The sequence below is a fragment of the Pseudorca crassidens genome, chromosome 5, assembly GCF_039906515.1.
Source record: "Pseudorca crassidens isolate mPseCra1 chromosome 5, mPseCra1.hap1, whole genome shotgun sequence".
Lineage (NCBI taxonomy): Eukaryota > Metazoa > Chordata > Mammalia > Artiodactyla > Delphinidae > Pseudorca > Pseudorca crassidens.
In genome coordinates this window covers 143,483,829-143,506,235 of record NC_090300.1, presented here as the reverse complement: position 1 = coordinate 143,506,235, position 22,407 = coordinate 143,483,829, and the positions used below count along the sequence as shown (strand labels likewise).

Here is a 22,407-nt window from a genome sequence, read left to right as displayed (position 1 = left end):
AGCAATATCTTTTTTCATGAGCAGCTAGCTCTGTGGTATTTTTAGATTGTAATTTATTGCCATCGTCATGAACATCGATTGTAAACTCTCCTATGGATACGTAAGTATGTTGGTCAGTAAAGGAGTCCATGTGATAGAACGCTGATAACACAACACGTCCTGTGCTTTCACTTAAATAAAGAGGAAGAGGAGGGAGCAAGTACAAAACAAACTCTTCCTCACCTCAAAGTTATGCTTTTTCCTAGAAATCATACCAACCACAGGCCTTTCTCGCCCTAGTGCCCAAGAAACGGGTCCAGTAGAGTTCACCAGCCCTGCGGCTCCAGGAAGGGGCAGCCCAGGGCCTCGGGAAGACAGACAAATAGATCGAATTGAAATCCACTTCTATCACCAAGAGAAATGTGCTCTACATGGCAGACTGTAATAAACGAACCTTCAACCCCAGAGCGATGTGGCTACCTGGACAAGTGGAAGAATAAAGCATGAAAAGGCCTAAGAATCTTCTTCCTCTTCTCCTTCTTCCTCTTCTCCTTCTTCTTCTTCTCCTGGCCCCTCCTCTTCTCCTTTCTCAGCTTCCTCTTCCTCCGCTTCCCCTTCTGCTCCCTCCGCAGTTATTTCTTCCGTCTTATTCTAACAAAAATTACATTATTATTGAAAAGTGTAAGGTCAACAGATACAGTAAGGAAAAGAGTGCAAAACATCAGACTAGAGTTGAGGGCCTCCTACACACCCCACCCGACACACACGCACGCGCACACACACACACACACACACACACACACACGCAAAGATATCATCTTCCTAAACACAGACCCCACAGGCTGAGATGGTTCTGCAGGGCAAAGCATTCATTCTAACAGGTTTCATGACTCCCCTTGAGCATATAGTCTTTACTCATATTAACAGACTGCTCTCATCTTGTTGCCTTTAAAAATTCAGAAGGCAGGTGGAAGAATAAAATACAAAAAGAATCTCAGCAAATAGAATTTTGTCAGAAAAGATGAAGGTTTTAAATGTATACGCTGGTTATATTTGTTATAGCAAGCTAATTTCTTGAAGCCAAAGTTATCAGTAACCTACATATATAATCTGAAACTACTTTCAAATTAATAATACATTTGTCTTATTTTTATATATAAAGATGGGATTTTAAATAATGGAAGCTTATCTAGTAAGAGAGAAACTAAAGAAATTATTATTGGAAAGATATATAGATAATGAAAAGTCACTGTATGGAATAGGTTAAAAATAACTTTTAGGTCTAAGAATAGGGATTAGTTTGATAAAATAATATTAAAAATAATGAAGCAGATCTATATTTACCATCCCCCCAAAAACATATAGATTAATTACATGAACAAAAGTAGATTACAGAGCGTATTCATCAAAGTTTGATAAATATGTGTATGCGTATATAGCTAGTGGTTGTCTCTGGGTAACGGGGTTGTAAGATATTTTTATTTTCTGTTTTTATCTGTATTTTCTAAATTTTCTATAAAGATTATGAATTTTTTGTAATTTCAAAAATCAACAGAAGTTTTGGGAAGGAGTTTCTTTTGACATTTGGGACCTTATTTAATGTTGATGATCTCCACTGAAATACCTAGACAATACATGTGACCTTTGGTAAATATTCTCTCTGTCCTTGAGTTTTCATTTTTAATTTAGCCCTCTGATCATTTTTAAATGATTAACCCCAAAATGTTCAAAAACAATATTCTTAAAAGTCTGGATTACAATAAAGGTCACTGAGATTTAGCTAACATGAGAGGATGGAATAGAAGTAGAGAGAATCCGAGAATGTCACTTTGGACCTGCCCCCAGATTCCACTAACATCCTCGGAAAAGATTCATCCTCACGTTCACATGATGCCATCCTTGTTAGGGGTTAAAGTGAAAACTCCCCAACACCCAGCTAATAAAGTGCAGATTCCACAGGCAAGCGGCAGGTGAGAATCTCAGTCCTGCTTCACTGTGACACATGTACCTCTTCCCCATTGTCAGCAAAAGGGGAAACAGCATGCTGACCTTGCCATGCTCAATTAATGAAAATTGTCATAAAGTTCCTCACCATGGAGTCCTCCCCCAGTGCCTGTGAGGAAGCAAAACAAAATTTCTCAAACAAAAAAGAGACCATTCTTTGAAGCTTTCACAATAAAACCAGTAGAATTTGAGTGTCTCAACAAGCAGGGAAAGAATGGGAAAGGAGAGGATTCATTTGTGAAAACTTAGATTGAGTTAAAGACTGTCCTCGGTCTTGGCAGCCTGCTCTTTCTCCTTGCTCATTTTCTATTACTCATTTCCATCACCAAAAGAAACTTAAAAGCTCTTTTTCTTTCAACCAACTGCAAGTTCCTAATGTAAAATAAATATGATTGTGTTGGAGATCAGACGGACTTTTTATCATGAGCATCAGAACAGTAGGAGTTCTTGTCTTGACCTCTACTTGGCAACACATGGGTCACCTAGAACCTATGTTCTAATCCAGTGGTTCTCAGCCTTGACGGAGTATCAGAATCGCCTGAAGGGCTTCTCAAAGCAATCTGCTGCCGGGCTCCACCTCAGGATTTCTGATTCAGTAGTTGGGGGCCAACCCTGAAAATGTGTATTTGTAGAGGTTCCCAGGTGAGGCTGCTGCTGCTCTGGGAACCCCACTTTGAGAACCTCTGCTGCAGTCTGTATTCTTTCTCTTAAATCACACTGGTTGATTAAGGCACTGTGAGCCCTGGCAACTAGCAGGTTTGGCATCACCACCCACCAAAGTCTTCACTTACCAGGGTGGGTTATGTTTGTTCCCATGCTGGTGTATCCAAGTTAGTCTTATTGTAATTACACAATTTAAATAAGTATCATGGAAGTCAATGAAATATGAGCATGAAAAGAACATTTTTCCCTGGGGCTTCCCTGGTGGCACAGTGGTTGACAGCCCGCCTGCTGATGCAGGGGACACGGGTTTGTGCCCCGGTCCGGGAAGATCCCACATGCCGCGGAGCGGCTGGGCCCGTGAGCCATAGCCGCTGAGCCTGCGCGTCCGGAGCCTGTGCTCCGCAACGGGAGAGGCCACAGCAGTGAGAGGCCCGCGTACCGCAAAAAAAAAAAAAAAAAAGAAAAAGAAAAAGAAAAGAACTTTTTTCCCTATGTAAAATTAATGGAGTACTTTGAAAAGACCCATATATGTAAGTCACCTTAAAAACTTGTCATCAAATGATGTGTCATAAAGCTCGGGTGGCAGGGGGGAATCTGAAATCCAACGAGCTTTATGCATTTAGAGTACTTTGCGAGTGCTTTAAATTTCTCCTCTATTTTTAAAGAAATCAAAACTGGAATTTCTAGACAGACCAATGAGTATGTTCGTTAGAAAGACAGTGGGTAGTTCTAATCACGGGACTATTATTTAAAGAAAAGACCTTTGTCCTACATCCAAAAAATTGGCAGTAAATATACATTTACATATTTCAAGTTAAAATAAATGTTTAAGGCCTCTACATTTTTATGATTTACGACTTTAATTGAATTATTCAGCTGGTCAACTAGCCTCCAGTTCCAAACATGGGATATGAGGTCTTCCTGGGAATGTTCGTTATTATTTAAGCATAGACCCTATAAACAAACATGTCAGCCAGCCCCCACATAGTTTAAATTGCATGTTACAGAGGATAAATTTTATCCCTTGAAATTTTATCCTTAATAACACTAATACTGTTTTCTAATTTTTCTTTTAATGTTTTAAATGTACTTTTAAATCTTATATCCTCAGTACTCAATTTTTTAATACTGCTTATTTTGTGCAATTCTTAATCTTTTATCTTTGTGAAACTTGATTCCCTTATATTTCAGTTCCTCTTATTCTACCTTTATTCATTAAGACATGTCTTTCTTAAATTCTTTATCTTAAACTGTATATGTTTCTTTTACATTCCTAATTTTAATTCTTTTTATAATCTTTTTCTTTCTTGTTGTTGCTGTTTCCTCTCACGGGCATAGGAAGGACAGCAAAGAGGAAGGCTCTGTCCCACACAGGCGGAGGCTCTTATTATCTCTCTGTTTGTCTCCATGCGCTCTGTCCTCCCCTTCGATCCTGGCTCCCCACAATGAAGATTCTCCACCTCAGCTCTACAGGCAGGCTGAAGGCGTGCTCAGCCCTGGAGGGTCTTATCCATGGGCTGACAGAGGCAGGCTTCTGAAGGTTCAAACACGCCACGGGTGATTCTAACACACACCACCAGGTGAGAACCACTGTTCTACTATAACCTCAAGTTGGAGAGGCAGGTTAAAAATCCTTCTCAAGGCTCTGCCATCGCCGCCGCTGCTGCCGCCGCGATGCTGTCCCGGTCCCGCTGCCTGTCCCGGGCGTTCAGCGGCTCGCTCTCCGCCTTCCGGAAGGGGAACTGCCCTCTAGGGAGACGTTCCCTGCCTGGGATCTCCTTATGTCAGGGACCAGGTTCCTCTGACAGCAGGAAGATTGTCATTTACAGCAGTAGTGTCTTCAGGGTTCGCTTTTTCGGAGCTACAGCTGTGTGCGAGGACGATGTCCTTGCAGAATCTGTCACGGAAGGGGATGTCAGGTGGGAGAAAGCTTCACCTTGCAGAAGGTGAAGTGGTTTGTGAGACTGAAACTGACAAGACATCTGTGCAGGTTCCATCACCAGCAAATGGCACGATTGAAGCTCTTTTGGTACCTGATGGGGGAGAAGTAGGAGGCACTCCTCTTTTCACACTCAGGAAAACTGGCACTGCTGCTGTTAAGGCCAAGCCAGCCGGAGCTCCTGCTGCCACAGCCCGAAAAGCAGAACCTGCAGCGTCGGCAGTTCCTCCTCCCCCTGCAGTATCCACACCCACTCAGATGCCACCAGTGCCCTCGCCCTCACAACCTCTCACTAGCAAACCAGTGTCTGCCGTAAAACCCACGGCTGCCCCTCCAGTAGCTGAGCCAGGAGCTGGCACGGGTCTGCGTCCAGAACATCGGGAGAAAGTGGATAGGATGCGGCAGCGCATTGCTCAGCATCTAAGGGAGGCTCAGAACACCTGAGCAGCGCTTACCACTTTCAGTGAGATTGACAGGAGTAACACCCAGGAGATGAGGGCTCGGCACAAAGATGCTTTTCTGAAGCAACATAACCTCACACTAGGCTTCATGTCGGCATTCGTGAAGGCCTCGGCCTGTGCCTGGAAGCAGCAGCCTGTTGTAAATGCAGCGATCGACGATACAACCGAAGAGGTGGTGTATAGGGATTATATTGACATCAGCTTTGCGGTGGCCACCCCTCGGGGTCTGGTGTTTCCCGTTATCAGGAATGTGGAAACTAGGAATTATGCCGATATTGAGCGAACCATCAGTGAACTGGGAGAGAAGGCCCGGAAGAATGAACTTGCCATTGAAGATACGGATGGTGGTACCTTCACTGTCAGCAACGGAGGCGTTTTGGCTCGCTCTTCGGAACGCCCATCATCAACCCCCCTCAGTCTGCCATCCTGGGCATGCACGCCATCTTTGATAGGCCAGTGGTCGTGGGAGGCAAGTTGGAGATGCAGCCCATAATGTACGTGACCCTGACGTATGATCACCGGCTGATGGACGGCAGAGAGGCCGTGACTTTCCTCCGCAAAATCAAGGCAGCAGTAGAGGATCCCAGAGACCTCCTGTTGGACCTGTAGGAGGAAGCCAGGTGCCCTACACATCAACCATGCAGGAACTGAAAACCAGCCTTCTCCCTGTCCCCTCACGGGCCCCGTGGTGACAGACAGGCATATGCTGTTGTTCTGAAGCAAGGAAACCAGGGCACTATGTATCCAGCAGTCACAGCTCTCTCCTTGGTGTTCCTGCCAGGCTCTCTCCCTCTCTGCACCTTCTCTTACATTCGAATGTCTGATTTCCTCAGGCTTGAGGGAGAGAGAGAGCCTTAACGGATGCTCATTAATATTCCCGCCTTTCCTCCATCAGCCCTCCGCAGAGATAATTTTGCTTCTCCCCCATCCAGTATACCACAGGGAAACTGCCGGGGACCATGTGATTAAGTTTCTATCTCTTGAAAGTCTGTTCTCCAGAGATGCCTAGGAGGGTGCTGTGCCTCCCAAGCTCGGAGCAGCCTCTGTCCTGGCTGTGCACGTCCTTACTCGGTTCCACCCGTGTGGAGGTATTGACCAGAGGCCAGGAGGTGCTGCTTTGCTTCTTAAATGGCATCTTCATTCTCAGCTGTCATTGACTTCAAGCTGCCTCTTCTACCTTTTCCAGGAAGCACAGGCTGGGGGATCTGGAGGGGCAGGGGATGGGTAGGCAGTGTTGAGGGGGAGGACAGATTCTGAGGTCAGAGGTTATCAATGAGACTGGAGCAGAGCCCAGGCCTGCCCTCACACTCTCCGTCATAGCTCTGTACCAGGAAGACCCATTTTGGCACAAGCACGCCCAGTCGTTGTGGTGCCGACCTTTCCAGACTGCTGGGACCTTTCTACCACATTGTTCTCAACTAGAGCAGATCCTAGCACATCTTGGCAGGGAGACAGTGTGTCCCAACCAAGGGCTGGATGGCGCCTGGCAGAGATTGGAGTGAAGGAGGCTTCCTGTGGACTGGCTCACATTGTCTTGAGCTTTTAAATTCCATTGGTTTAAGCCTGTGAGCTGAAGAAGCAGTTCTGTTCCTTCCTGTATCATGGCCCTTAGGGGGCAGAGCTTTAGCTCTTCCGCCACAGAACACAGGTCTGGGAGAGGATGGATTGTGGTGGAAACCAGCCCAAGATGCCAGTACACAGTGGGGAAACGGCCGATGTCAACTCTGAGGTACTGCCTTGGGTCTGGGCACAATCATTGCCGTTCTTCGGAGCATGGTTAAATGCACACATCCTGTCATGAAAGCTACTGGGCTTCATCGCTTCGTATCCAACTGCATCCAGTCCTGAGGCTGCTGACACTTGACACGGGGAGCCATTTATTTAGTGCAGGATGTCCATATGCATTTTGAGCAAAGAAGCAAGGCTTCGGAGTTGGGGTAGGGGGAAGGGATGGGAGCCAGTACTGATTGCCTGCAGCATCTCCTATGTCTTCATATTCAGAATTTGTAACTAAAATATTTAAAGAAGCGGATTTTAAATGCAAATTAAAGGGCAAATGTTCCCAAACAGGGTTAAAAAAAAAAAAGAATTCTTCTCAAGTCGCTACTGCTCCCCTTGTGGGAAGGGATGAATTAGGAGCTCAGGATCGACATATACACACTACTAGGTAAAAACCAGATAACCAGCAAGGACCTACTGTATAGCAAGGAAACTATACTCAATAGTTCATAATAACCTATAAGGGAAAAGAATCTGAAAAATATATATATATATATATTCTATATATAGAATATATTGAATATAAATATGGATATATATTATATATATAGATATATAGAATATAGATATGGATATATATTTTTTCTATATATAGAATATATAGAATATAGATATGGATATATCTATTCTATGTATAGAATATATAGAATATATATGGATATATATTCTATGTATAGAATACATAGAATATAGATATATATATTCTATGTCTGGAATACATAGAATATATATGCATATATATATTCTATGTACAGAATACATAGGATATATATGGATATATTTCTATATATAGACTATGTAGAATATATATATTCTATGTGTAGAATATATATGGATATATATAGTCTATATATAGAATATATAGAATATATGGATATATATACTCTATGTATAGAATATATAGAATGTATATATGGACATATATATTCTATGTATTGAATATATATGGATATATAGAGAATACATATATATATATATATATCACTTTGTTGTACACCTGAAACTAACACAACATTGTAAATCAACTCTACTCCAAAAAAAAGCCCCCCATACACACATACAAATAATAATGCTCCCCCTGGGTAGATCCCCACTAGAAACTCTGGAACCATGTGGTTACCTAATGTCAAATATCTTCCAGATGCTAAGCGATGAGCTGCATGTTTAAACCTCATGGTGTCTAAGGTACACACCTGTAGTGCAAGACCTAAAATTAAGACTCAGTACTATCTGCTGCCTTAACATCTGGTAAAATCGGGAAGACTTAAAATGGTCTGACCACTGGGTCACCTCCCCTTCTGCTCCCACAGATTGGGTCTCCCACCCGAGCAGCCCTCCTTATCAAGGGACCAGACACAGTGCCTCCTTATCCCCCAAAACTATGCAAACAGGCCAATCACATCCTCCATGTGGACCAGGGGACACCCCACCCTCTTGATACTACAAAGCCTACCTCCCACTGCCCCCAATTGTTCACTCTGGTCCCACGTGACCCCCCCCCCCCCAGTGGGGCCCTGCATGCATGGATAGCCTCATCCCTTGGGCTTGGAGAACGTGTGTCTAATAAGCCACTGTCCATCTCACCTGTCCAGTGGCAGGTGTTGTGCCATTCCTGTAACCAGAGGGAGAGAATCCCTCCCTCACCAACGAAGTGAATAGGAGGCAATCAAACAACACCAGTAAGCACCATGCAAGCTGCATAAAGTGTGTGCTACTCAAGGGGGTGAGAAGAAAAAAATGGAGAAGAAAACTCCACTGAAGGACTTGGCCCAGCCCGGCCAGACTTCACTGACGACACCTTCATCACAGGAGGCTCAGAAAGCCACACCCTGTTTCCCCATCAATCTCCCTTTGATAAATGTATCTCCATCTTATTTTATTTCTCTTCTTGGCAGGCTAAAGGAGGACTTTCTGGGAGTGTGGGTTGCATCCGCTTCTCTGTGTCATGAAGAACAAGGAGAATGTGGCTAAAGCTGCAACTCTCTCACCTGAAAGATGCTTTTGTTAAGCACAACACGATTGTGAAATATGCTACTGTACCTCTTCTGTTGCTGTCTCTCCCTCTTCTTCCTTAAGTCCACAAACAGAAATGAAAGAAAAACATAAATTCGCATAAGTTTTTAAGTTGAATCTAAAAATTAAGCAAACTGTATAGCCAATATTTTGTAATACTGTAAATGAAAAGTAACCTTTAAAAATTGTATAAAAATAAAAAAATTAAAACACATAAAAATTTTTAATTTAAAAAATAAATGGAAATTAAGCAAACTATAATAAAATGCATGTTTATCAAAACGAAAGACATCTATTTATTGAGAAAACATATCAATAGCAAAGATATGATAACTGAGCAATGCCTACGTAGTTCATGCATTAGATTTCAATATTATGAAATTAAAGACATATTTTCATCACTCTTACTCCTGAGAAATATAACTAATTAGTAATACTGCTTAATTATATGTTTGATACTGTATCTATATCCAAAGCATATTGCAGACCTATAGAGCTATCAGGGAAAATTCAAACCATATACGTAAGCAATTAGAAAATTTGAACAAAATTATGGCTTTTTGGCTTTTATGTCCTTATAATCATGCCTTTAATTAAGTTTTGAACCAATTAATAAAAACAGATCAAAACCTTTTTCACCATCAGAACAAAATGATAACATTTCTGAACGATGTAATATTTAAACACGGATTTCTGGTTAAAGAAAGAAACTTTAAAGTAAGAAAGGATGAGGCCATCCTGGGCTCAAACAGGTCTCCACTCTGCCAACCCACTGGAATTTCTATTTCCCCCTGATCAAAGTGGGAGAACCAGGCGATATCTCCTAAAATTGCAAAGAAATAAGAACCTTCCCATCCCTGAGCTCATGGAATTTTGGACTGAGGGAGTTGAAAGCAATCTCATATTTGCTTATATCCTCTTACCCAGTCCCTTCTATAGACAGATGAGGACACCGAGACCATAGAGTTAAGTAATTTGCCCAGAATCAGAGCACAAGTAAGTAACATGATCAGGACTCACTTCAAGATTCCTGGTTCCTAATTTAGTCTCTTTCCTACTCTACCACGCTGCCTCTCAAGATTCTCGTGGAAGGCAAGTGGTGGAGGAGCTACCACACTGCCACCTTCTCTGGCCCAGCCTCACGTTTTTGGCCAGTTCCAGAACAATACTCTCAGATTTCTGAGACTGGCAAAGAAAATACAAAATGTGAAAACCTGATCCAGCCAGCCAAGACTGAGTCAGCCCAAGACGTTCCCCAGCACTGGGAATCTCCAAATCAATTCTGGCAACATAGCAAGTTTTAAAGCTAAAATAAAGTCCAGGAAAAGAGAGTCCTTCACTTGTTGCAAAATCCAGGTGTTGGTTTTTTGGTGATGTGTTGATTGCACCTCTTTAATATTGTCTCATTCTGCCCATGCCTTGTCCTTCCTTTGCCAGGACCGCCATCTTCTCTCACCAGGGTTACATCACCTCTAGTCTTCCTTATCTCCAACCTGTTCTCCACACAGTAGCCAGAGATACCACTCTAGAAGACAACCCACCTTACCATGCTGCCCTCGTGTTGAAAACTTTCCATCTTTTCAAGATAAATCCATAATCCTTAGAACGGTTGATAAGGCCACCATGATCTGACCCCTGCTCACCCCTCTAGCCTCATGATTCTTTATTTCAGCTAACAGTCACATACAACTTTCTCACATCAGCGACACCTTCCAGGACACTGCTTAAAACAATCTTTTCAAGGAAGACTTTCCTGACCCATAAGCCTGAGTTAGGGGACTCCCTTATTTGCTACCATAATCATCATTTATTTTTCTGTCTCCCTAACTAGTCTGTGTACTCCTTGGGGCACAACTTGTGTCTTTATTCATTTTTGGATCTCCGGGACCCAGCCACTGTCTGGAACCAAGGTATAAGCTCAATAAATGTGTTAAATGACTAGATAAATGAACCTATAAAGTCTCTTATTAACTCTTTAGATCTCAAAGAACATTCATTTTCTTCTTATCCACATGAGATCAAATTAAAATTCACTATATGCAACACAGAATTGTTAGCTATGTAGAGTTTTACACTTCTCTAAATCCAATTATTTTTATTAATTGTGTACAGCTGAAACAAATGAATTAACAAAAAACACACTATTAAAAATGGGATTATCCTTAGAGCTAGGCTGGAGAGCAGTAGGGGTTCTTACAGGAATAAGTGCTAATCTCAACTTTTACAGGTTAGCTAGCAGCAATTACTGAGGGACCTAGGGCTTTATCAGTATCTGAATTGACCTTAATTTCTTGAAAGAGATATTAAATAGAGAAAGTAACTGCTCAGAGAATTTATAGAAATACTTAGCCTCAAAAGGTCAGGTAAGCTTTGAAGAACCTTGGCTATGACCATCACCAGCTCCACCAGAATAGAAGCTCATTTTCAGTCCCTGGACTGCCTCGCATATGGCAGCATTCAGTCTGTCAATAAAATGTTGAATGAAGGTATTTATGTATGCCACTCATGCCTCAAATCTTTCTTAGGAGGAGGTGGGATATATTAATAAAATAAACTTAAACATCCATCCTTAGCTCACAGAATTATAAAGTGTCAGAATTAGGTAGATCCTTAAAAGTCATCTATATACAACGCTTGAATTGATTTTTATGGTTGGCAAATAATTGTATTGGCAAAAGGTTATTTTTAAGATAATTATAATCACATGGTCAATTAAGTTGAGATTCTGCAGGATCTTAGGATAGGGTATGAATCATTCACTTGACGAAGCTACAACTTAAAATCATTTTACCTTGTTGCTCTTCTAAGAAAGCTAATCAGAGGAAGCCTTCAAAGTCTTAGAACCTCACCAACAGTTATTTCTGTTGGGAACCTGGCCAGGGAGGCAGGCTGCTGATGCGGCACGTGGCCAGGACTAAGGACAGCTGTCAGCCACGGTGAGTGTCAGGCAGTGGCTGGTTAGGACAAGTGGCTGGTGTGGAAGGAGGGTGGGGGCCAGTCCAGAGGGACCTGAGGAGGGCAGCCAGCCTCAGAGCAGCTGAAGGTCAGGGGCAAGAGCAGGGTTCTCTCCATCTGCAGACAGTACAGGGACGCAGCCTTAGGCTCACGAGCTTGTGGAGGACCTAAACCAATGCCCACCCCTTGGTTGAGCAGCTATCCTCAAGATAGATTTTGGAGGAAGCAAAGTGGGGAAGATTTATAGACCATAATCATGTAGTCAGTCAAGCCAAGGTCTTAGAAGATTTTGGAGAGGACCATTGAGTTAGCAGAGAATACCATGTAAAATACTTTGACCTCGATGGAAACCAAACACCAAGATACACAAGCTGCGTCTTCTCCATTTCCAGGGTTTCATAATGTTCTCATGACACCCCCAGTCTGTAGTCCTCTTCTCAGTGTGCCCAGAAGCTGAGGGGGCCTGCTTTCCTCCTTTACTCCTCTGGTACTGTTCACAAGCCTCCCCTCTCCTCTTTATCCCCTCATCCCTCCCTGGGTCAGCAGGGAAGGGGACCATGAAGTCTCCTCTCTACAGGGGGACTGAAGCTACAGGTGACATCTTCTTAGGCAGGAATGAATGATCTTTTCAGTGTGCACCATCTTGCCTCCCAAACGCTGCCCCAACCTGTCAGCAAGTAGGAGATATACACCTCGGCATCTTGTGTGTAAGAACCCCAGAGGCTTGGGCTGGTGGTCAGGGGAAGTCCATCTCGCTAAAGGAGATAACAGTTTCTGTCCTGATCTCTTTTTATCAAATCAACGTGATATTCTTCGGTAAATATTTTCCCCATTAAAATGGCATCCTTTGAACATTTGCAAGTGTGTACTGAGTAAACATGTGCAATAGTTGAGATCAGATGAACACAACTCAGACACTCACTTAGCTGGTCTGTCACTCGTTTTAACACTGCCAGCTGCTGGAGGGAGCTGTTACCACTGTACACTTGAAAATGGTTCTTAACACACAGAGGAATGACTTTTAACACACAAATGAGAGGTTTGAAAAAAATGGCCAACCCTGAATAAGGTCTGCAAGTCTACTTAACAGAGATGCACCAATGTCATACTCCTGGTTTCCATCTCCTACTGCAGCCATCTGAGATGTCATCATTAGCGGAAGCCCGGCAAAGGGCACACAGGACTCTGTACTACGTCCCTGTGAGTCTGTAATCATTTCAGAACAAGAGGTTAAAATACATTTGTGTTCCTTGTCATGAATAGTATGGCTGTATATACCAGAATAAGAATTCTCATTTTGTTCTCCCTACTACCCAAAATTAGAGGGAGGGAATAGAGTTACTGTCATTCCCCACACTCCAAGAAGACAGCCACATACTTGTTCTGGTTCTCCGCCTCTAGGGAAGAAGTTATAAGCCTTGCTTATCAAAATCCTGGGCTGAAAGAGGTGAGGAAGCTAGATAATCCCTGGAAAAACGAGCTTGGAGCTTAGGGCTTGGAGCTGAGGAGATGAAGCAGATTGAAGACAGAAGGGGGCAGAAGGAGGTGGGTGTTCCAGGAGGTGCTACCCAGGCCCTGCTTAATGTAGACGCTGAACCAGGGACCACTGAGGCATCTGGGAAGCACCTGGGCACGATGTACGAGGAGGCATACAACTGGTCACTGTGAGAGGCATGGCCACTTCCAGCCAGGGCAGAGGACCTGAACCAAGCTGAGGGACCAGCGTCAACAGCTGCCAATAGGCAGCAGGAAACCCATGTCAGAAAGCCACCACCACAAAGAACCAGGGCCCTCTCCCCTCCAGTCACCACTGAAGACCCCATGATGACTCTAAGTCCCCAAGAAGGAGTGAGTCTCCAAACGCTTCACCCAGATTGAATCTCCTGCCAGCCAGGAGGTGGGGGCATAAAGCAGATATTATGGTGTCTAGAGAAATTAGTGACGCTGACGGTCCACGGCCAGAAGTGTTATGAACCAGATCTGAACCCGCAAAGATTATGTTATTTATATCCCTCACGGAATGTTGATTAGAGAAGGAAGCACAGGGAGCTGCTGTTTAGATACAATGGGCTGGAGGAGCAAAAGGTACAATTCCATGAGATTTCCCCAAGATGGTTTCAACAGAGCCAGAGATTTTATCTAAAAGCCTTGGATTTATCTGAGAAGAATCTACTGGATGTGACTGGTACTTTAAAAATTCACTTTAACAATTTATTGGGTTGGCCAGAAAGTTCGTCCGGCTTTTTCCCATAACATCTTAGGGAAAAACCCAAAGGAACCTTTTGGCCAACCTAGTACAATAGCCAACACATGGAAACAACCTAAATGTCCATCGACAGATGAATGGATAAAGACGATGTGGTACATACATACAATGGAATACTACTCGGCCATAAAGAAGAATGAAATAATGCCATTTGCAGCAACATGGATGGACCTAGGGATAATCCTACTAAGTGAAGTAAGTCAGAACGAGAAAGACCAATACCATATGATATCACTTATATGTGGAATTTAAAATACAACACAAACGAACTTATCTACAATCAAAAACAGACTCACAAGTATAGAGAACAGACTTGTGGTTGCCAAAGGGAAGGGGTGGTGGAGGAGGGAAGGATTGGGAATGTGGGGTTAGCACATGCCAGCTATTATATAGAGAATGGATGAACAAGAAGGTCCTACTATACAGCATAGGAAACTATGTCCAATATCCTGTGATAAACCATAATGGAAAAGAATATGAAAAAGGATATATATATAATATGTATAACTGAATCACTGTGCTATACGGCAGAAATTAAATACAACATTGTGAATCAACTATACTTCAATAAAATTTTAAAAATAAAATAAAATAAAAAATCATGTTAAAGAGGTAAAACACATGATCTAATTGGCCTTTCTGATCATCACAAATAAGCCCATGTAAGCCTGGGTGCACAGCCGGGAAAGATGTGATGTCAAATAGCCAAGACGGCCTTCCCATCTTAACCTTGAAAAACAACCCCAAAACCAGAAAAAGACAGAAGGTTCTTGAAGCACAAAATCCAAGCATCCCAAATATCAGATAGTTTTTGTCTCTTTCTTAAATGTCAATCGAGTTTCCTCTATATTCAGTCCCAAAGCTAATCACGTTATGTCATTTTTAATGTTCACTGACCAATCATAGTTTTTTCCTTACTTAACTGAATTACAGCAAGTCAAAGAGCACGTACCACTTGTCAAACGGAAAAAAGTCAAAATCTCTCTTTATGTAGAATAAATATTATTAAAGAGTTGATCATTAATGTTAATACTATATTCATCTAAAATAAAAATGTCTTCTATGTAGTCATTTCTTCATCGCAGCCCAAGCAAACATAACACAGCGATGTTTTTAATTCCTGTTAGGATTCACAAGACTATAATTTACTTTGTAAAGGGCTCACAATTTTTAAAAATATTAGCAAAGAGAATCCCCAAGCTGGATGGCTCATCACTTCACTGAACTAACCAGCCCAGAGGCTGAGACACTGAAGCCAACCCTGCCCCTGCTGTAGAAGTCAGGGTCTGATTTTAAAAATGCTGTCTTCCTCTTGGTCTCGTGGGAGAAAGGGATTGGGGTGTAATGTTTTTACCTTTGTCTCTCTGTCTTAAAAGGAGCAAACTGAATTTCAACATGCAAATCAATAATGCTGTACCAGTGCATTAGGCAATCCATGACAAGTTCAAATTATAAAATGTTTTTAAAGATGTTTATAAATTACAGGATAATTAAATTGTCACTCTATTTCACCTTAAATTGATTGTTTCTGAATTATACAGGCTGCCATGAAAGCCCACCTAACTTCTAGATCAAGACAGACGATTTCATCTTTCTTCAAAACAGAAACGTCAAAGGGTCTTAAATCATCAACATTTTGAAATAGCAGTATTCAAACACAAGGGAATTTACTGCCTCAGTTCCTCCCAAATTTAAATTCCTTATGATAAAGACAAGCTGATGCCACCCCCATTTTCCACAACATGGTTGTCAGTCTTGGCCCCTTTCCTAGTCACATTCCATCTGCTGGGAACAAGAATCCAGTGATCTTAAAAGCTGTCCACATCTCTCCTGGAATCAATAAATAGGTACAAACGCAAACCATCGGGGTTTGGTAAATAGTCTTCCCTACAATTGGCCCAAGGCAGAAGCCCACTGAAATTCTCCCAAGAGGAGGCTCAGCCCATTCAGGCTCCCTCGGTGGCTCCAGGGTTTCCCCTTTGCCTGGCTTCCCAACCACATTTTCAGAATTCCTTGAATAAGTAGCCCATCTGATCCACCATTATCTTAGCTTGGTGCTTCCAGAACCACAGTCTCCCCTCGGCCCTTTACCCTGCGGCCCCTGCATTGGAACGCATTAGAATTAGCTCACAGGCCTTGCATCAGTGGGGCCCTGAGAGTCCCCTGATTGGCTTTGAATTGGTGTCAGTTTCCCTCCCCCAGGGACCCTATTATCCTCAGCTCCCATTGGCTTCCCACAAATCTTCTTGGTGGAATTGCCAACTACAAACGGGCACTTGCCATCTGCCTCTACAAGGATTAAATCATGAGCTGTTGCAGTTGCTGACCTTCAACACCCCTTGAAAGGAGTTCAGGGTAGAGATCAGGAACGAGGCACTCTGTGCTCTGGGAAAAACTCGCAGAACAGGTCTTCAGATAGTTAGATGCTTCCAGGAGAAGATTTTATGAGCCCAATTCTTGCATCTCCTTGTATCTAGAAAAGCACTAAAATCCTTCATGGTGACGTCTGCTCCTCGTGACACGCAGTAACCTTCACGAGACGAGCAGAACCTTCTGCAAAAAATATGCTCTTGATGGCATGGACTCCCTTTATCAAAATCACATATGTACTGACGTTTCCAGCTACCTCTTAGGAGCAGTTTCTCAGAGCTCTCTGAGGTGCTATCTCCCGGGCTATAGTCCTCATTCTGCCCCAAACAAAACTTAACTCACAACGTTCACGTTGTACATTTTTTTTAAGTCGACAAGTGTGATAAGAGTCCATCACTACGCATGACCAAGGCATAAGGTCCCTTGCTTTAGAAAGAACATGAACCCAACCTAACCGTAACACACAAGGACAAATCATTAAAGCCTTGCGTAGCCTGTCACTCCAGGCCTGGGTTCAGGGTCCTTCCTCTGGCTTCCTTTCAGCCCTCTACTCACCTTGAGCACAGCAGTTAACACATTAAGTGAAAATTACCTGCTGCCTCCTGGCTAAACCCTCAGTTCCTTACTTTCACGCCCACTCTCGTGTGCCCAGAAAGATTCCTGGCACCTGGCAGAGCTAAATAAATGCTTGTTGAACAGAACTGAATCCAGTGAAACTACAGTGAAAACAGCAAACACTCACATTCTTTTCTGGGGATCCGGTGAGGTCGCCCGCATCTTCACTGCCTTCTTTTTGTGCCTCGTGTTGTCCACTTTCTTCAGCCTTCTCTGTTCCCTGGTCATAAAGGAAACCCATGGTATCACTAACCTTGGATAAGCTTCTAAGGCGACACCAGACCACACGTGCTGTGGTTTCCTTATTTAGATACACAATACATAAACAAAGCAAACGTGGACGTCTGTGTATTAGTCACTGAACCCCTAGAGTATGGGATCACCAACCCTCGACATTGTTCATTGGATCTGTCGGTGTAAGTCCATAGAACCGACTCATGTGCATGGTAGAGTAATAAAGACCCTAATAGGAGTTAATTCACCCATTTAAGTCTTGTGAAGAGAACTCCAAAGGATTCCATATTTAGGGAATATTTATTTTCTATTGCTTTTGTGGAAAGAAGCTTTATAATTTTAGAGATTAAAAAAGAAAGATAGATAGATGAGGTAGACAGATAGACAAACAGATATGAAAAGATTAGAACCTAGTAGACATTCTGAGTAAACGGGTCTCCAGGAGATGGTTCAAGATACCAGCTCTTACCTCTGTGTTGCTCTGTGCTTCTCCTGCCACATCACCATTGGGAAGGGAAGATGCTTCCTTGGGCGATTTTGTCACCTGCATCATAGAAATTGAGAACGTCTGAGAATTTTCTTGAGGATAAATAGCTTGCATTTCAATACCATTTAACTATCCAAATTATGTTTGTCTTCATCCTTCATTTTATCTTCACTACGACACTGTAACCTAATTCCATAGGCCAGTCACCACCACTCACACCTTAGAGGCAAGAAAATAAAGGCAAAATATGTTACATTGCAAGTTAGGGGCAGGGCTAGAATATACCTTCTACTTTATGTTCTCTTGACTTAACCAGTGGTTCCCAGTCTCTTAAAATATTAGGTTATTTTTCTCACCAGAAGGAAAAAAATTGTAACTATGTGAGGTGATGGATGTTAACTTATTGTGGAGATCATTTCACACCACCTACACATATTAAATCATTATGTTGTACCCCTTAAACTCATACAATGTTATATTTCAATTATATCAGTAAAAATGGAGTGGGAGTAGGATTCGGTGATTTTTATTACAAAGGCACTTCAAGCTCACGGGAAAAAATTAAGCCATATACACAATTTCCAGTTCCAAGCTTCTATGATACTCAATATTAAAAATTTTATATGTACCTAACTCTACCTTAATACATACATAGAGGCTATTTTTGTTTCATTTTTGTGGTTTTTTTAAACAGATATGGGAACATACTATGCACAATTTGATTTTTTAGCTTAGTACATCATGTACATTTGTCCAGATTAATTCATATGGTTGTAACTCACTGTTATTAACATCTGCTTAATATTAAATATATAACAACTTATTCAAATATTTCCCAGTTTATGGTTTTTCAGAAAGTTCACACGTTTGTGCCTGTACAAACAATGCTATATTAAAATGAATAAAATGGTGGGGAGGATTAATTTCTTTCTAAAAAAAGGAATTGTAGCAATTTACATTCCCATCGTAATATGTGCCTGGCCCCTTTCCCTTTATCTCCATGAGCAATGAAGATGATTGCACTTTTTAATCTTTGCCAACCTGTTGGGAGAAAATGGAATTTCATTTTTGTTTGTTTGTTTTGTTTTGTTTGCGGTACACGGGCCTCTCACTGTTGTGGCCTCTCCCGTTGCAGAGCACAGGCTCCTGACGCGCAGGCTCAGCGGCCATGGCTCACAGGCCCAGCCGCTCCGCGGCATGTGGGATCTTCCCGGACCAGGGCACGAACCCATGTCCCCTGCATCGGCAGGTGGACTCTCAACCACTGCGCCACCAGGGAAGCCCTCATTTTTGTTTTAATTTACATTTTCCTCATTACTGGAAAGGAAAGGCATATTTTTCATGAGTTTTAGCCACTTATATTTGCTATTCAGATAAATGCCTTCATATGTTTTGCCCATTTTTACGAGTTGTTTGTGTTTTATTATCAATTTTTATAGGTTCTTTATACAATAGAAATATTAGCCCTTTGTCAGGTTACAAGGTTTTTTCTCCAGTCTATAACTTTTTACAAATTTTGTTGGGTTTTTTTGTTTTGTTTTGTCGCCCTTTATATACACAAATTTATCTAAGTTTTATTCTCTGAAATGTATTTCTATTATTTTGTATTAATTATTAACATCTAGAGACTTAATCCACCTGGAATCTAATTTTGTATATGCTATAAAGTAGGGCTCTGTTTTCTTTCAGATAGATGACAAATTATGCCCGTACCATTATTTTTCCCTTGAATTGAGATGTTATTTTTGTCGTTTATAAAGTTCTATGTATGCATTTGGATCTGTTAACACACTAGTCTATATATAAATATATAAACATATCCATGGATGTATTTATCAGTTCCCATGCCGATATACAGCTTTTATCACTGTAGTTTTTAACATAAATTTCAATATTCAGAAAGGCAAGACTTTGCTACACAAAATCTCCTTTTTCAAGATTTTCTTGGCTCTTCTCAGACATGTATTATTCCAATTCATTTTAAGATCATTTTTCCTAGTGTCAAAAATATTAAATAGGCTTTTCATTGAAATAGCACTAAATGTATTTATTAGTTTAGGAATTATCACTTCTTATTGTTAGGTCATCCTACTCAGGGCATCATAGGTCTCTCCATTGCTTTAATATTTGTTGGTGTCTTTCAGATAAATCTATTCCTAAACATTTTAGAGATTTTTATCACCATTGTGAGTGAGATATGTTTTTTACATTTTAACTTCCTATCCATTATAGTTGATATAAATAAAAGCTACTAATTTTTGCATTTTTTTAATCCAGAAACTTAATAAACTATAATAATAATTCTAATGGACTTTATTGGAGTTTGTTGAGATTTCTAGGCATACAATTACATCATACACAAATAAAGATAATTTTTATATTTCATATATGCTAAATATATATAAGATATTTCATTTTCTTACTTTTTTGTAATAACTACAGCTTCTAAAACAATGTTTAATAATATGGTGATGACAGGCATGCCTATCTTTCTTCTGATTTTAATGCTTCAGTATTTCATGGTTCATTAGGATACAGTTTTCTTTTGATAATTGGTTTTTATAATATTTACTCAGTTTCCTTCTACTTATATTTTAATCCATGTTTATTTTAACTAGGAGTGTCTGATGAATTATATCAAATATCTTCTTGGTATTTATGGACACAATCTTACAGTTTTTCTCCATCAATAAGTTCATGTAATGAACTACTTTGATAGAAAAAATTCTGCTCCAATTTGGTGTATTACCTTTAATTCATTGCTGGATACAGTTTGCTAATATATTATTTAGACTTCCCATCTGAATTCGTAACAGAAATTGATCTAGGTATAACTGAAAGTTTTCTAAGTAATATATCAACTGGTCAGGGATTTCGTCTATTTCATATGTCTGTTCAAGTTATATATAGTCAAATTACATATAAATGTATTCAAGTTGTATATATTCAAATTATATATAAATTGTATTCATATATGCACACACAGAGGCACACAGACACACACTTTCTCTTTTGTATTAAATTAATCTTGTTTTTTCTTTTTATTGATTCACTGCCTACTCTTTTTTTCTATTTTCCTAATTTTATAAGTTGAATATTTATTTTACTAAGTTTTTACCTTTCTCCTTTAATTATAAGAATATTTAAAGTTAACAATTTTCCTCTGTATAGAGATTTGGCTGTATATTGGGGTTTGTGTACGAAATAATATCTTTTGCTTATTATTTGATGACTTGTAATATCAGTTTTGTTTTCCCTTGGATATGGAGTTATTTGAAATGGCATATATTTATTTCTTAAGTTTTTATGGTATTTCTCTTCCAGATTGTAATTCTATACTTGGGATAAAAATGTATCCTGTAAAATCATCCCTTTTTGAAATTTATGAAAGTTTCCTTTGTGACCAAGAACGTAATAGATTTGGAAATTGTTTAATAAGTGTAAGAGAAGAATACATTCTATTAATATCTATCTAATATATTCTATTAAATTGTTTGCTGTCACAGAAGATCCCAAGTAACCAAAATAACCTTAAGAAGGAAAGACAAAACTGGAAGTATTATGCTCCCTAGTTTCAAACTATACTACAAAGCTACAAAATCAAAACTGTATGGTACTGGCACAAAAACAGACATACAGATTGATAGAACAGAATAGGGACACTGAAAATAAACCCACACATTTAGGGTCACTTAACCTATGACAAAGGAGGCAAGAATACACAATAAGGAAAAAAAGTGTCTTCAGTGAGTGGTTTTGGGAAAACTGGAAAGCTACACGGAAAAGAATCAAACTGGACTACTTTCTCATACCATATACAAAAATTAACTCAGGGCTTCCCTGGTGGCACAGTGGTTGAGAGTCCGCCTGCCGATGCAGGGGACACAGGTTTGTGCCCCGGTCCAGGAAGATCCCACATGCCGCGGAGCAGCTAGGCCCGTGAGCCACGGCTGCTGAGCCTGTGCATCCGGAGCCTGTGCTCCACAACAGGAGAGGCCACAACAGTGAGACGCCAGCGTACCGCAAAAAATAAATAAATAAATAAATAAACTCAAAATAGATTAAAGACTTAAATGTAAGACCTGAAACCATAAAACTTCTAGAAGAAAACATAAGCAGTATGCTCTTTGACATCAGTCTTAGCAATATTTTTTTGGATCTGTCTCCTCAGACAAGGGAAACAAAAGTAAAATAAATAAACTGAACTACATCAAACTAAAAGACTTTTGCACAGCAAAGGAAACTATCAACGAAACAAAAAGGCTGCCTACCGAATTAAAGAAGATATTGCAAATACTACATCTGATAAGGGATTAATATCCAAATATACAAAGAACTCATATAGGGAATTCAATGGTTAGGACTCCACTCTTCCACTGCAGGGGGCATGGGTTCGATCCCTCGTCAGGGAACTATTGATAAGATCCCACAACCCACATGGCATGGCCAAAAAATAAAAATTAAAAAAACCCATGGGCTTCCCTGGTGGCTCAGTGGTTAAGAATCTGCCTGCCAATGCAGGGGACATGGGTTCGAGCCCTGGTCTGGGAAGATCCCACATTCCGCAGAGCAATGAAGCCTGTGTGTCACAACTACTGAGCCCATATGCCACAACTACTGAAGCCCACACACCTAGAGCCTG

The 22,407-nt window shown here is 40.9% G+C and overlaps 1 protein-coding gene and 1 pseudogene across 4 annotated transcripts in view; one reads left to right on the top strand and one right to left on the bottom strand.

Moving 5' to 3' along the window:
* SH3BGR (SH3 domain binding glutamate rich protein) overlaps positions 1–22,407 on the bottom strand; it is a 64,093-nt gene that overhangs the window by 4,018 nt on the left and 37,668 nt on the right. For 2 of the 4 annotated variants that reach the window (XM_067739514.1, XM_067739513.1), the window contains exons 4-8: positions 17,748–17,822; positions 17,172–17,264; positions 8,866–8,895; positions 2,072–2,092; positions 460–630 (exon numbers count right to left, since the gene is read on the bottom strand). In XM_067739514.1, coding sequence (XP_067595615.1) covers positions 493–630; positions 2,072–2,092; positions 8,866–8,895; positions 17,172–17,264; positions 17,748–17,822 — 357 coding nt within the window. In that variant the 3' untranslated portion in view covers positions 460–492. Of the gene's footprint in view, positions 1–433; positions 631–2,071; positions 2,093–8,865; positions 8,896–17,171; positions 17,265–17,747; positions 17,823–22,407 lie in introns of all 4 variants that reach the window. The other 2 variants (XR_010943855.1, XM_067739512.1) reach the window with 2 other exon arrangements.
* LOC137225463 (dihydrolipoyllysine-residue succinyltransferase component of 2-oxoglutarate dehydrogenase complex, mitochondrial pseudogene) lies at positions 4,301–5,712 on the top strand (annotated as a pseudogene).